Source organism: Cryptotermes secundus, unplaced genomic scaffold, assembly GCF_002891405.2.
Source record: "Cryptotermes secundus unplaced genomic scaffold, Csec_1.0 scaffold836, whole genome shotgun sequence".
Taxonomy (NCBI): Eukaryota; Metazoa; Arthropoda; class Insecta; order Blattodea; family Kalotermitidae; genus Cryptotermes; species Cryptotermes secundus.
The window spans coordinates 109,377-124,080 of record NW_019729223.1 but is presented as its reverse complement, the minus strand read 5'-3'; the positions used below and the strand labels follow the sequence as shown (position 1 = coordinate 124,080).

Sequence of the window (14,704 nt, the reverse complement as noted above, 5' to 3'; positions counted from 1 at the left end):
CAATATTTTAATACTCTTTTGTTGAGGTGCTGAGTAGTTCCCGGTAGCATTTTGGCCACAAGGTGCTTGCGGTTTCAAATTTGATATCATTTACAAAAGAAAATTGGGAGTCATTTCTATAAGTAATAATCTCTCACGTAGTCTCATCTGAGTTGATATAATGTCATCAGATAATATAAACAACTTTACCATAAATTGCAAAAGCCTTGTGCCTGCCGAGTGTTATCCAAATGTATCTGCATATTTCACTAATATTTCGTAGGTTCTGGGTGCTGGATGTTTTGTGTTCGAAACCCGAAAATAAGGACTCTAATTCATCCAGTCACCCCAAGTCTAATTGCTAAATAATCACATGCGAGACAAAGAAAAATATTCTGAAAAGGAAAGCACAGACTACTGAACATTGTTGGTGACGTAGTTCACGAAGACGTCTCTTCGAGTTAGTTTGCCACTTTACCAGCTTTATCTCCACAACCAAAGCACTGAGTTCTATGAAAATATCACTGTAATGTGACATTGAAAATACTGAATTTATCTCCAAGTGTATAAGCGTGTAAGTTATATTCATTTAAACGTAAAAGTTATGAAAATTCCGGGGGCATGCCATAGTTGGTTGAGGCACTATCCTACAAGCCGTAAGGTCAGAGTTCGTATCCCGAAGAGGTCACTGGATTTTTCAATTTACATAATCCTTCTAGCCGCACTATGGCCATGGGGTCAGCGGCCTCCGTAGTCTAGGGGTAACGTTCCCACCTCATGACTCAAGGTACGGGGGTTCAAAAACCCGGCGGAGGTCGTGGAATTTTTAAGGGCGGCAAAATTCAGGGAACAAGTCCTCCGGGAGGGACTTTAAGCCTTGTGTCCCGTGTCGTAGATTTACGGCACGTAAAAGAACCTCATGTCTCTAAGAGACCGCTGAGCTAAATTAGGCCCAACATTTTCCGCCCAAAGTAGTTTCCAATGCCTCCGGTAAATGGGGAAGTATTAGGTACCACTGCCAGAGGAGGGACGACCTCTTTGACAGAAAGGGACTAAAGTATTAGATACCACTGCCAAGTAGAGGGTAGAAACCTTGCTGGCAGAAAGGGACTAGGAACCCCTGCCAGAGGAGGGACGACCTCGCTGACAGAAAGGGACTAACTATTAGATACCACTGCCAGTAAGAGGTTGGAATCTCGCTGGCAGAAAGGGGCTGATAGTAAGCACCAGTACCGGTAGGGTATGGAGACAGTATAAATTAAAAGGGGGACGTACAATAGACTATCAAAAAGTCGCGGTGCATGGGGAAACCCACCCCCTCAATACTGAATCACTGAATCACTGAATGGCCCAGGGGTCGACTCAGCCTCTAACAGAAATGAGTACCGGGAATCTTCCTGGGGGGTAAAGGGTGACCGACGCGTAAGGCTGACAACCTCACTGCATCTGTGAGCCGATTATCTATAAGATGTGGGAGCCTCGACGTCTCACAAGCCTATGGGCCTCCACAGCCTGTTACACGGAGAGCTTTACCTTTTCATGACACTTTCGCTTTTAGACAAGTATGCACTGGGAATGTAGCTAAAAATAAAAATGAAAGATTTCCAGGACGTCACACTATACTTCAGTGTCACACAAAATGCACTAACAGTGATTTGCAGTAAACCCTACTGGATCAGAAGCGCTTACAGACGTGACCAAGTACGTTTCTATCGTCTGGGATAAACTATCATATTAAAGTCTACCAAAACTTCGGAAAAATATATCGTCTCTAGATTCTTAACGCTGTTTCTTTCTTGGCTTATTCTTTGACTTTTAAAATGCAAGACATATGTTCTCCCGAAACGTCGGTTATCTTTCACCAAATTACACGGCGTATCCCAGAAGACAGAACTCTTTCCAGTTAATCATGTATAAAAACGATTAATGAATTAAAGAAAAAATAAAATTGTGCTTAACTAATTAAGCACTACGCCATAATGACGTATGGGGGAGTGGATTTATAGATCCACATTTTCTTGACTTCAGCACTATTTGAGGTAAGTGGTCACTGCTTTACCCCCGGGGAAAGACCCAACGGTACCCACTGGATGGGAAGCTGGGTGAGCCCCAGAGTTGGTCTGGACGACGTGGAGAAGAGAAAACACTTGATTTTACTGGGATTCGAACTCTGACCCATCTTTCAGTCGCTATACCGACTGCATTATCCCGGCTCATGAAGATTATTTCTAAACGGCGGAAGCACATGGAAAAGGAACTTAAAAGGAAAAATAGTCTGTTTAAACATTTGTTTCTGCTCAGTTTATTTCCAGAGATCTGTCTGGGAAAATACTCGTATTACAAGCATAAAAATCTCCCGAGGAAAAGTAATCTAATATTATGGAGTGGATATTAATAATGCTCAGTTGCGTACGATGGCACTTACAGCAGTGCTTATTTATATATTTCCTTTTCTGTACTTACGAACGAAGGAACCGGCGTAGCGTACTCGGTATAGCGACTGCCTATGGGCTGGACGACCGAGGGGTCAGAATTCGAACGCCAGTAGGGTCAAGAATTTTCTCTTCTCTACGTCATTCAAACCGACTCTGGAGTCCACCCAACCTCCCATCCAATGTGTACCGGGGACTTAAAGCGGCCGGAGCATGTAGCTGACCAATCACCTCCAGCCAATGCAGAGGTCAAGAGAATATGGATCTATACATCCACTCCCCCATACGCCTTCATAATTTAGGGTTTAATTAGTTAAACATAGGGACAACTTTGCCTTACCTTACGTATGAGCAAATCACTCCAGATTCACGCTAAGTTTACAGACGCCTATTTCAAGAGGAGTTGGAGCGATGCCCATGCGATGAACTCGTCTATACAGAATCCAAGCTGCATGCAGTACGAGTATCTCGCCCTACTTTGCAGCTATACGAGTATTGTCAGAGGAGCTATAGTGTATTTTCAATATTCGAGCAAGACACAGTTAACGGAGAACATGGCAGATCAAAAACGCAACTATTACCTTCGTCCTTTAAATCGAGGTGCCATAAAATTATTCGAATTATCACCTTTGTCGCGCTTCTTACACAGCATGAGCCAATATTTGTGTACTGTTCCACTACAGAAACTCTTGTTCAGGTGACTGTAGCATGTTGTATGTTTGCTCGTCTACTAGTGTCCTTCTCCCATCTGTTCAAAATTCAGTATTTTCTTTAAGGTCGCTGAGAAAATTTAAAATTACTTTATCGCCATAAGAATAATGAGACGTGACCTTGAAAAATGTTATGGTTTGTAAGCGAAAGCGCACACATATCTTAAGGTACCTCAAACATATTTTATATTCCATATATCTTAATTTAACTGGATAACAAGCAGCCAATCCGGTTACACTTCTGAAGGTATATTATTCGAATCTCACCCGACATATTGGCTATTCTTAGTGAGGTTCTACGATTTTCTTTAGTCTTTCCAGGCAAACAGAGGGATTATACCTCGAATTACGTCACGGCTGCTTCCTTCTACATCCCTTCTAATCCGCTACTTAACTGCATATTAGTGGCGTTAATAGTTAATCGGCAACTCAAGAAATTCCCTGCGCTTTATGGAACTGAAAGGTTAAGAGTACCTTTTCTCAAGATCCCCCAGTTGTATTTATTCTGAAAGCATCTGAATCCAGCCCACATTTCTGTGTCATATTATTTGCAGGTCCTTTATATTATCCAGTTACTGACTATTATCCCATTATTCGGCGCTGTTTAACTTGTCGTTAAATTTATTTATGAAGAAAGCAGTCATCTGGGATTTGGCACCGTGTATATGTGGTGTTAACCGACGTTTCGGAGGAACGTATCGCCTCCATCTTCAGGGTAGAAGAAAAAAATATATATATAAGAATCTGCAAGCAAAGAGACCATGAGAACCGGTAAAAGCAGACTACTTTCTTCATAGTCACCGCCGTGAAAGCCTCAAATCTTACAAATTTATTTATGTTGTTTAAGCTCCCATAAAGAAGCTGTAATACTAACGGAAGATATTAAAATTAAGGAACTGAAGAGGCTGGAGAAAGAATGAGTGGTAATCGGTCTGTCTGCATTGCGTAAAACAAAGAATGATCGTTTACATTCTTCACGTTACAAAAATATACACTGATCACGGAATATCGTATGTTACATGAGCTCAGACAGAAATTCAGTTTGTTGGTTAATTTCTTTGCCTCCTCTGTGGTCTAGTGGTCAGGGTTCCTGGCTGCAGATCCAGAGATCCGGATTCGATTCCCGGCGCTACCAGATTTTCTGAGAAGTAGTGGATCTGGAACGGGGTCCACTCAGCCTCGTGAGGATAATTGAGGAGCTATTTCAAGGAAATAGCGGCTCCGGTCTAGAAAACCGAAATTAACGGCCGTGGGGATTAGTTGCACTGACCACATTACACCCTCTATCCGCTAAAGTTGGCACTAACTTCGCAGACAAGCGGCGGTCGCTCAGTCGGTATTGTTCGCCTGCGGACTGAAACCACAGAATTTGTTTGGTTAATTTATTAAGCAGCTAGCCAGTTATGCAGACAGTTGATTAGTCATCAAGTTAAGTCAATAAGCCATTCATTTAACTGCAAATTGCCTTATGAATAGACGTTACCAATGGGCCTGAAATTTCTTATGAATTTTAAGTAGTAGATCACTATGTATATATAACATGCACATGCGCTGGTTTAGCAGCCCCGACTTCGTAATTTTTTTCAATATGAATCTCATTATCGCCGAGATAAAATCTGGCATACAACGTCGTATTAGTGGGACATTTGAATCCAAAAAATGGAGGTTAATTACGTATTTGTCCACCTACATGTGGCAAGCTGTTTGTAATAAATTCTGTCATCAGTCACGTAATTGTGACATTATTTTCTTTTCACCTGTTGACACGTTTAAACAATTATGACGCATATGTTAATGGCACCTTTCCTTAAAACCGCCACTGCTAATAAGGCGTGGGAGTATTAAGATTACACAAGTGAAGGTACCAACATGAACATACAACACAGAAGTGGCTCATCACGCGGATCTTGTGCTGACTATGGACTCTCATGCCGGCCAAGTAGCGACAAAATGCTAGCCTTCTATTGGAAAGCAAAAGTTCCCACAAGTACAGTTCATACAGTTTTTCTGTTTCTTACAGCAGAAAATCAGGCAGCTAAGAGAAAAAGTAACAAAACATACGCGTAGGGATATATAACAACCTTCGACTTGTCCTTGTGTACACTACAGCTACATTTCGATTAATTTTAGCGATATATCTTGTCTTTAGAATCTGATATTTTTATAGACCTCAAAATCCTAAAGAGAAATAGGTCAGAGGATAAACCAGCACACAAAATAACGTTGATTTTTTTTTAATTTCTTATTACCAAATACATGTTTCAACTGCAAACGGTCACCATCAGTTGGCGCGTGCAAATCAGTCATATGTACATAGTCTGTAAGTATACATTTGTTGAAATGTGGAAATGCATAAAATGCAGATGGAAATAATATAATAAAATTAGACCGGATCCGACTTAATTTCACAGAGATATAAGATTTGTCCAAAACACAAGAAGTCTTCAACGTTTGGAGTTATGCTTTTACTATTTAGTTCGAATTATTTTGTCTTATATAACTTGACACTATTCATTCTTACATTATCCCTACAATTTTTGAATACAGCCCTCTCGGACGATCCTTGTTAAACTACACGTAACTTGTACATTAATTTGTTTTGGATACTTGAAAACCTTTCTGGTGTTTTACTGTTAGTGCATGGCTGGAATTGATTTCTGGAATGCAGTGTATGTCTTTGAAGCCAAGGGCGCAGTTAAACGCGAGTTCTTGAAGGCCGATTAACTTAAAAGGCGTATCTATGACGACAAGAACTAGCGTATTGTGGTCTGTGCGCTTACAGGTAACGATTTTTTATATCTTTTAAACATGAAACTCCATAAATTGGAGGATCCTTATATATATTTTGAATAAATGCAGACCATGTAGTGCTACGGGATAATCATTTGCTAGACAACAGCTTCTTAAAACACGTTTCCGGGACAACAAGCTGGAACAGACCATTGCTGAGCAACGCTTCGGTAAACACCGCCTAAAAGCCGGAATAGTGGAGCCAGAAACTGAATTATCCATTTTGCTAGGCAACGGTTAATGCATATTTCCGAGACAACGCAATCATGAAGAGCAGTAGTAGAACCCTTAGAGGTGTTGTTCTCTATTCGGTTCTCTCGCAGTTATAAAAGGGAGTTCATTCAGTCGTCAGGCGCAATGTGACTTTGACTTGAATTAGAGATATTGAGACAGGAGTCATAGATTCATTCGTAAGAGAATTCAGAAGTCAGTTCAGTAGCTGAGTGTTCAGCTGTGGAGTGTTAATCAGCGGACAACGGAAGCTGAAGAAGTCACAGACTAGTAAATCAGAACCAAGACAGTCACGTGAAAGAGAAGACACTCGCAGTCGAACAAGGAATGGAGCGAGTCGTAGACGGTCATTGACTGTGAGCTGACATAATTGAGTGTAATTGTAAGGAAGTCCCAGCAAATCCAGTCATAAAATCCAGAACCCATTATTATTAGTCACGCCATCCCCGATACGTGACAATACATTTATGTACATCACATGACGATGACCGTTTAGGGTCGAACATGTAGTGTATAATAGGAATAAAAATCAAAATATTTTTTTTAATGTAATCTGTGTTACGATTTATCTTAATGATCTATAGGAAAATATAAATAGGACGAAATCTCTAAGAAATTAGGAGAATATTTATTTTGTCAGTTTATACTTCAGAACCAAATTGGACCCAAAACTGTGCAATAAGTGATTTAGAACAAGAGACAGGAAGCTGATCTGAAAAGGATCTAAACAACTGGCTTGTAAAAAATGCACGAAATATAGGCAGGATCTGATGCTTTCACAGCGGTGAATATAAAAAAAGACTAGCTTCTGGGATATAGCGCCGCGTAGCCCGTTTAAAGTCAACCGACGTTTCGGAGGAACATGAGAAACTGCACTTTCCAGTAAGAAAAAAGATTATAAAAATTCTTCTTAAATTCACGTATAACCTTATACAAATTAGCCACTATTTGTATCTTATGTATACACATAAAAGACTATTCATATCTATGTAATTGTGTTATCTGATTTTGTGTATCATACAACATTCTCACGCCATAGTAGCTTTCATGTGGCAGCTCTACTTCCGAAACTGTAACACACGAAGGATAAAGATGCCACTTATTTCACTGATTTAACAAACAATGGAGGGGAAGGAGATGGTCTGANATGAACTTAAATCAGTGCAACAGGACGCTAAAATATAACAAAGAGAAATAAATTCTTCTCAATCTCAAGGTCTCTCACAATAATTTTACTTCAAGCACGCGCACTAAATTCCTTGATTTTCAAACTTCACTAGCTAAAGCGAAGAACACACAACTGAGACTACTCACGTTTACTTGTTACTTTCCTCTATAACAGTATCCGTCCAGTTTCACTATCTTTCTCAGAATGCCTTTCGACTCTTCCTAATCGCCCATCTGTAATCTTCGTGAGCAAATATTTACCCACGCTATGATAACAGATCACACTACGCCTCTCCTTTTCTCATCACTGACGTGTTTCTGCTAATGTTCGGTCTCCTTTTATCAGCGTCACGTTTGAGCTACTCGGTATTATAATAAAAGTGTATACAAGTATTTCGATTGTTGGCAGTCGAAGAGCATTTGCTATACTCTTGTGTAATTATTCTTTATCCCTGGTCATAGCTTCGGCCTTATCTCGGAAAATAACAAGATAGAAATGTCCCAGGGTTAAAGAGCTGGCCACGTAATTAGGGTAACGTATACAAAAGGTACAAAAATGGTGCATATATTTCCGGTTTTGCGACTTATGTAAGTAGATCCAATCAAAAACCGTGGAACACACGTAATTTCCAAATGCCTCATTTGCAATACAGCATATACTGTTGGCCTTCAAGTTTGTTTATTGCAATAGAGTACGTTATTTTGCGTTCTAATGCTGGGTAGTTCAAGAACAGACCGACAGGGCATATCGCCTCTGTCTTCAGGGTCGAAGAATAAGTCAAGCAAAGAAACAACCGAAATAGGCAGCATGCTTCATTGTCACTGATGTGAGAAACACAAAGCCAACAAAATATTACTGTTGGAAAACTAGGAGAAATGAGATTTGAGGTTTTCACAGCGGTGACTATGAAGAAAGCACTCTTCTGGTGCTGGTTCCTCGCTCGCGGATTCTCTTCATTTATCTTCTACCTTGAAGATGGAGGCGACACGTTTCTCCGAAACGTCGGTTAACACAATATCTACACGGCGCCATATCCCAGAACACTGCTTTCTTCTTAGTAGAAATGAATTGACTGTTAGAGAAAGAATCCCACCACTGCTGCTTAGAGTCATTATTTTCCTTGTATTTTCTAAAATATAGTCATATCAAAAATTCAAATAACGAACTGCAAGTCTTTGTGATATCTGTGGGTATACCTAGTGATATATATTACTCGTATATTTTTGTACAATAGGTCCTTTGAGGAGCTTATATGCTGGGTTACAATATCGTAGAGTCCGTTGAAAAACAACCGACGTTTCGGAGGCACATGTTGTCTGCATCTTCCGGGTCGAAGAATAAAGCCAAGCAAAAAAAAAAAACAACAACATGAAGCAGGTAGCATGAGTGCTCATTCTTTGATCCTGAAGACAGAGGTCATATATTTCACCGAAACATCAGCTGACTTTCAACAGGCTATATATCATTATACCCCAGACAATACAATTCTTCATAACCTCAGATCCCATGGAAGGGCTACTGTCAAAAATCTCTGAAGTCTAATTTTAGGCCCATGTAAAGTAGGGCTTATATTCGACCAAAATGAATGAAAATACTAATAAATTCCATGCAATTTTTTTTGTGTAATCTAGTAACAGATTTCATAAAAGATGAAATATGTGGACAGGCATGACCTCCGCACTGTGCTTTATGCAATGAATGCACAAACATATCAGGTAGGATGATGATAATGTCTGCAGTCATTAGATTGTTTATAGGTGTACCAGAATCTTAAACTCTCTAAGTTTTCCTTTTCTTACTTTAATTTGGTGATATCAAATTAACATTATAATCAAACTACCAAAACTTTCAAGCAGCTATATATGTCCATGAAATACCCACTCAAGTCTCATAATTCTCACAGAATAAAATCTCTAAAACACACTAAATAACTGAACTTGGGGGGGAAAAAAACCAGCCCTGAACTATTTTCCAGTATATGCATAGAAGAAAAGTAATGGACCTTGAGAAACATCAATTAGCCTTCATGGAGAACAGCCAACATGTCTGTAAATGGCCAGCTAATTTGATATTTATCGATAACTAGAAGGGAAGTACAAATTTTCATATTGCTATAAATCTGTTAAGCAAAACAAAACTGCATAAATTACGTGGCAAAGAAAAAAAAAGATAATTTATTTACTTTCAGAATTATGGGCTAGGATATCATATAATGGAGGAAATTGACTTGGTTCATCGTGGTCCGTCACACTAGCAATAGTATGAAAGATCATCAGTGCCATTCAGTGTGATTGATATGTTTTTTTTTTTACTCATCCTTCACAAGTTTTGGTCGGAGTGCCCGTCTTCAGAAGGACATATATCAATACATGTGGAAACCACTATTACAATTTGTCACTGGTCACTACCTATACACTTAGAACCACCATTACAATGTTATGAAGATAAAATATTAGCTTTTAACAATTATAGGGATGTGCATGAATTTAAAAAAATCTAGAACCAATTTGGTTCATGTCCTTTATACTGCTTCTCTTTAACGGAACTGTAATAGTGGTCTCCAATTGTACTGATATGTCGTGAAGATGGTTGCTCCGACCGAAACATGTATACTTACCTGAGCCCTTCTGGAGGAGCTGCAAATTCTGCAGCTACTCAAGAATTTCCCAGCATTTTATGGAACCTGAAGGTTCATTACCGTGTTCACAAGAACCCTCCACTGGTCCCTATCCTGAGCCAGATCAATCCAATCCATACCATCCCATCCTATCTCTCTAAGATACATTTTAATATTGTAACATGTTTTGATTACTGAAGACGCCATTTGGATTGCTAATTGGTTTATTTAACAACCTACCAGTCTCGGCTACAATTAATTATAACACAGTTGCGGGGTTTCACACTTTATAACCCTATTCGCAAATAATCTTTTCACTCTATCTTCAGTAGGCTACACGTATTAATTACGATACGGGAGCTATGTAAGAGTCCCTGTATCACACGCTCACTGTCTTCGGTGGCTGCTATATTTCACGGCGCCACTCCTTAACACACACTGACTCGTTCACTGCTGACTGGAGAACTGTCTTCGGCCGCTGATACACTTTTAACTGACAACTACTGAACTCGGCGACGGCTACACGTTAACTGCTTCGTAGGCAGTGTGGTTCACTTATATCGTCGCAGCGCCCGCCTGTTACGCAATCGGTACTGCTGTTGGCTGTTACCCGTGTCATAGCTGCGTTGCGTGTTATGTCACCGTGTGGAGGGGGGTGATGGAGCGCTGACTCACCTGCCACGTCACTGCTGGGTAGGGAGGGGTTGTCCTCCATTGCGCAACATGTCACAATATTGTTCACCCACCTACACCTTGGTCTTCCCAGTGGTGTCTTTCTTTCTGGCTTTCCCACCAATATCCTATATGCATTCATCTCCTCCATTCGTGCTACATGCCCTGCCCACCTCATCCTCCTTCACTTGATCATTCTAATTATACTTGGAGAAGAGTACAAGTCCAAAACATGTATAGGATGAATTATTAAAAAGAAAATTATCAATCACACTAGATGGTGTTGATGATCTTTCATGCTTCTGGAGGAACAGATACCATTATATATGACATTACCATATTCAAGCTTTCCTCAGCATAATTAGGACCAAAATTTACCTGACAGCTGTTTATTGCTTACAACAATCTATAAAATACATGTTACAATATTTTACCATTAATCACGCATTGTTTCAAACAGGAAAATAATAAAAATAACTCAGTTATAAGAAAGACTCTTTATGAAAAAGAGTCTGGCTACAGTTTCATATGACAATGTTAAAACTAGCACTGCCAGCTGTCTTAGTCTGAGTCTCCAGAAATGTGTAATCTCTGTACCATTAAAACATATCTCGCACCAGAGAAATCAAGAAGAGATGAACCCAAGTGATACTTTTATAATTTAAAAAACGTGAATTCAGTTCATCTCCTTTTTATCTTCACGCAACTATACGAGTTATGCTGACAAAGAAAGTATTTTCTTAAAACTCTTAATTATGGTTTATAAATTATTATGAAGTTATCTTTTATTATTTAAGGCATTGCATTAAATATTACAATAAATTTTCAATGTTCAGCTTTTTCTTTAGTCTTCAGCATATTTCCAGCATGTTTTAATATTAAATACAAGGTCATATGATACAAATTCCGTCCTAAGTGCAACAATTTATTGTAGGCCTTTCATTTTGCCTTCTCCTACACTACACCTTTTGGCCGCAAATGGCCATTATCAGGTGTATACACTCACGTAGCTGTTACACTGCACCCAGTTTAAAATTTAAAAACACACAGGTCTTCCCAATTGGCTAACAGGATCTACTTCGCTGATATTTGTCCGAAACATGTAGTGTAGAAGAAGGCAAAACGAAAGACCTACAATAAATTGTTGCACTTAGGACGGAATTTGTATCATATGTCGTATGGAGTGTAGCAGGATGCTTAAATATAATATTGTAAATACAAGGTACTTAAGTCACCATCTCTGTATGTCACATTATCAAAGTGCAATTCACACATCTAAGATTCTTTAAGGTGCCAGCACACCCCAGAAAAGCATATGTTCCCATTATAAGCACATTTTACTACATACAGAATAATATAATTAATTTAGTAACTTGCAACACAAAGCATCTTCCATTATATTTGCAAAATTATAATCAAGCAGCAAATTAGTTTATTAGATTTGTGATTCTCAGGGTAGGGACTAGAGTTCTATCAGTAACAGAAAACATAGTCTTACATCCCAGAAAACAGAACTCTATATTACATGCAACCCCCAAATTATGAACATAATGATCATAATATGTTCTTTGAAATGTGTTTGTCAAGTTGAATTTATTAATTTAATTTCATTAAACTTGTTAGTGTTAATTTGTTAAAATGTTCATAAGCGTGGGGTTCTGAGTTCGTTAAATCAATTTGGAGTCACGGTTTATTAGTCTGTGCAATGTTCGTAAATATGAATTGCTCATTTCTTGAAAATTCGTACATACAGGTTCACCTGCTTTTCATTGATTGCTGTTTTCAATGCGTGTTTGCACCATATTATTTTGGTTCAAGAAAGTGTAAGTTGCCCCCCCCCCCATGTAATGATTTTCACCTATTCATCTTCATGGCGTGATGTTTAATTAAGGACACAAACTTCATCTTCTTACTGATGATAAGAATTTTCCAAAACAAAGGTTCTGGCTCTAAGAGTCCAAATGAGCTCATAAATTGTGGTACCTGAATGACAGCCTCTGATACTGCAATTTTAGAATGTACTGAATACAGAAGACTAATCAGTTGAAAACTAAAAGAATAAATAACCACTTAATGTTATACAATCAAACTTCTGCTCACTACGTGCTTTACAGTGCCATATATGATAATTCAGTTCCCTGCTTGTCATACAAACTATTTATACCACTTTCATTCAAAATTCTTGGCTTTTGTTCACTTTCTTATCATCCATACATGCAACATAAACTTGTGTCCACTAATCAGTAGTTATTCAATTTATAAAACGAGAGCATATCTTATTCATAGGAACTGTGCTGTTTATGGAAATGTGCAAACAGAAAAAAAAAAGAAATAAATATTTATAGCAGCTTTTAACCATTTACCTTAATAAAAAGCTCAGATTCACACTTTTAAATTAACCTCTCCCTTCAGTTATCTTCAGGAGCCCACATATCCAAATTCTCCGTATCCCATATACCAGACTTCTGACAAAATTCAAGCCACTCTAATTTTAACGTTAAAACATACAAGTATCTATGCCAAACATCTACATTCTCTGCACCAGCAAAATCTAATAGCCTAGTTAGTGAAGATATTGATTTGCATTAGTAATAATCATCTGTTTAAATAGGAAAGTTAATAATGTAGCAAGAAAATTTTGTCTGCTTCCTTCTTAACACTCAAACAGTTCACACAGCTTCTTGTAAATTGTCTTATCACAACATGATGAATAGATCAGAAAGCCCAGTGTGGCAGACAAGGAAACTACATTGGATTGACCACCAAAACATTGCCGGTATGAGGCTTCTTTTCTTCATTTTCATCATCATGCGAGGAAGGCTCATCTTGTCCTCGAATTTTAAGATCATACTTCTCTTTGAACTCATTCAGCTCCTGGCTTTTTTTGTTTAGCACTCCTGTTAAACCTTTGATATACTTTGAAATCTGAAACATACAATGTAAATACACATCACTTTTCAGTGAAATTCTATTTTGGGAAGGCACTCCCCATCATTACTGAAAGTTCATTTTACAAACATAACTCAAAACTTAACCTTAGGTTTCCATTATTTATGAAAAAATGAAAACATAGCATTAAAAACGAGGGTTGGACACTGGCAAATAGCTCCTGAGTACCTCTGTATATTAGAAATTCACACACATTTCATACCTCTATTTAAGAAGGATTATACAAAATTCTCTTCATTCTGAAAACTGACTGATAATAATATGGTAATGTTTGTTGTTATGAACAAAATTTACTTCATGAATGCATTGTAATTCATTTAATTATACACAGATATCCAACTATATAATCCTCAAAGTACATTTTACCGACAAATCTGCTAAATATGTACTACTTTTAACTCTCTAAAGGGCTGCCTGGAAGTCTAACACTACCAATACTCCTGGAAGACTGCCAATCTTTTATTGGCGTTTTGTTTTGCAGGGTACATAATATATCTTGAGATATTACACTTAAATGTAAACATATCTAATTCTGAAAATAACAAAAACGGGAAGTCATATGTATCTCACCTGCTCTTGGTTTGATATAAGAATGGGCAATACTTCCTTTACAGTCCTTTCATACAGCACACCTCCAACCATATTGAAGCATTTTCGGTCACCATCCACTTCTTTCAGAGTATCAATGACGATTCTATGAAAAAATTCAGATTATTTTAAATGTGAAACTCCAGTTGGTCGAATATCAATCTCAACATGCCAAACAAGGTTATGTTTGAGCTACTTACTTGTGTTCGTGAAGATCGAATTCCAATTCCGCAATTTTATTACCAAATCGCACTTGTTCCTTTCGTAACGTTTGAAAAGTTTCGAAAATTTGTTCATTTGTCATACTTTTCGGATTTGATTTCGTTCCATCACTTGCCATGATTAGTGACCAGAACCACCTCACACCTCAATATACTTTCTCCCTTTCTTTCTTTCTTTTTCTTTTTTTTTCTGTCCTTCTCGCCCACCTCGACCGTTCTTGACACCCATGCGATCCTGGCGATGATCGACTTCAAATATCGATATAATCTATCATATTTAACATAACTGCGATTAGTCTGTTGAAAGTCAAAACGTTTCACAGAGTTATGTCGTACCCATCTTCAGG

At 38.3% G+C, this 14,704-nt stretch overlaps 2 protein-coding genes across 5 annotated transcripts in view; both read right to left on the bottom strand.

The window, feature by feature from the left end:
- Positions 1–7,840, bottom strand: part of LOC111865559 (insulin-like growth factor-binding protein complex acid labile subunit) — an 18,973-nt gene extending 11,133 nt beyond the window's left edge. Inside the window, exon 1 of one of the 4 annotated variants that reach the window (XM_023853703.2) lies at positions 7,457–7,840. Coding sequence is in view for 1 of the 4 variants with exons in the window: in XM_023853701.2 (XP_023709469.1) it covers positions 7,164–7,168 (5 nt within the window). In the remaining 3 variants the exon portion in view is untranslated. Of the gene's footprint in view, positions 1–7,163; positions 7,245–7,367; positions 7,437–7,456 lie in introns of those variants that run through there. The other 3 variants (XM_023853702.2, XM_023853704.2, XM_023853701.2) reach the window with 3 other exon arrangements.
- Positions 7,841–12,155: 4,315 nt separating this feature from the next.
- Positions 12,156–14,539, bottom strand: LOC111865555 (prefoldin subunit 2). The gene is made up of 3 exons (XM_023853689.2): positions 14,337–14,539; positions 14,119–14,242; positions 12,156–13,524 (listed from the first exon to the last, which is right to left on the bottom strand). The coding sequence occupies exons 1-3, from the start codon at positions 14,474–14,476 to the stop codon at positions 13,345–13,347; spliced, it is 444 nt and encodes a 147-aa protein (XP_023709457.1). The 5' UTR covers positions 14,477–14,539; the 3' UTR covers positions 12,156–13,344.
- Between the last annotated feature and the right edge of the window lie 165 nt (positions 14,540–14,704).

Bases quoted from the DNA above. Each gene is read 5' to 3' on its own strand.
- LOC111865555 (XM_023853689.2), bottom strand. From the start codon at position 14,476: ATGGCAAGTGATGGAACGAAATCAAATCCGAAAAGTATGACAAATGAA. The intron at 14,243-14,336 runs GTAAGTAGCTCA...ATTTTTTCATAG, and splicing joins TTCGATCTTCACGAACACAA to AATCGTCATTGATACTCTGA. The intron at 13,525-14,118 runs GTGAGATACATA...TGTATGTTTCAG, and splicing joins TTATATCAAACCAAGAGCAG to ATTTCAAAGTATATCAAAGG.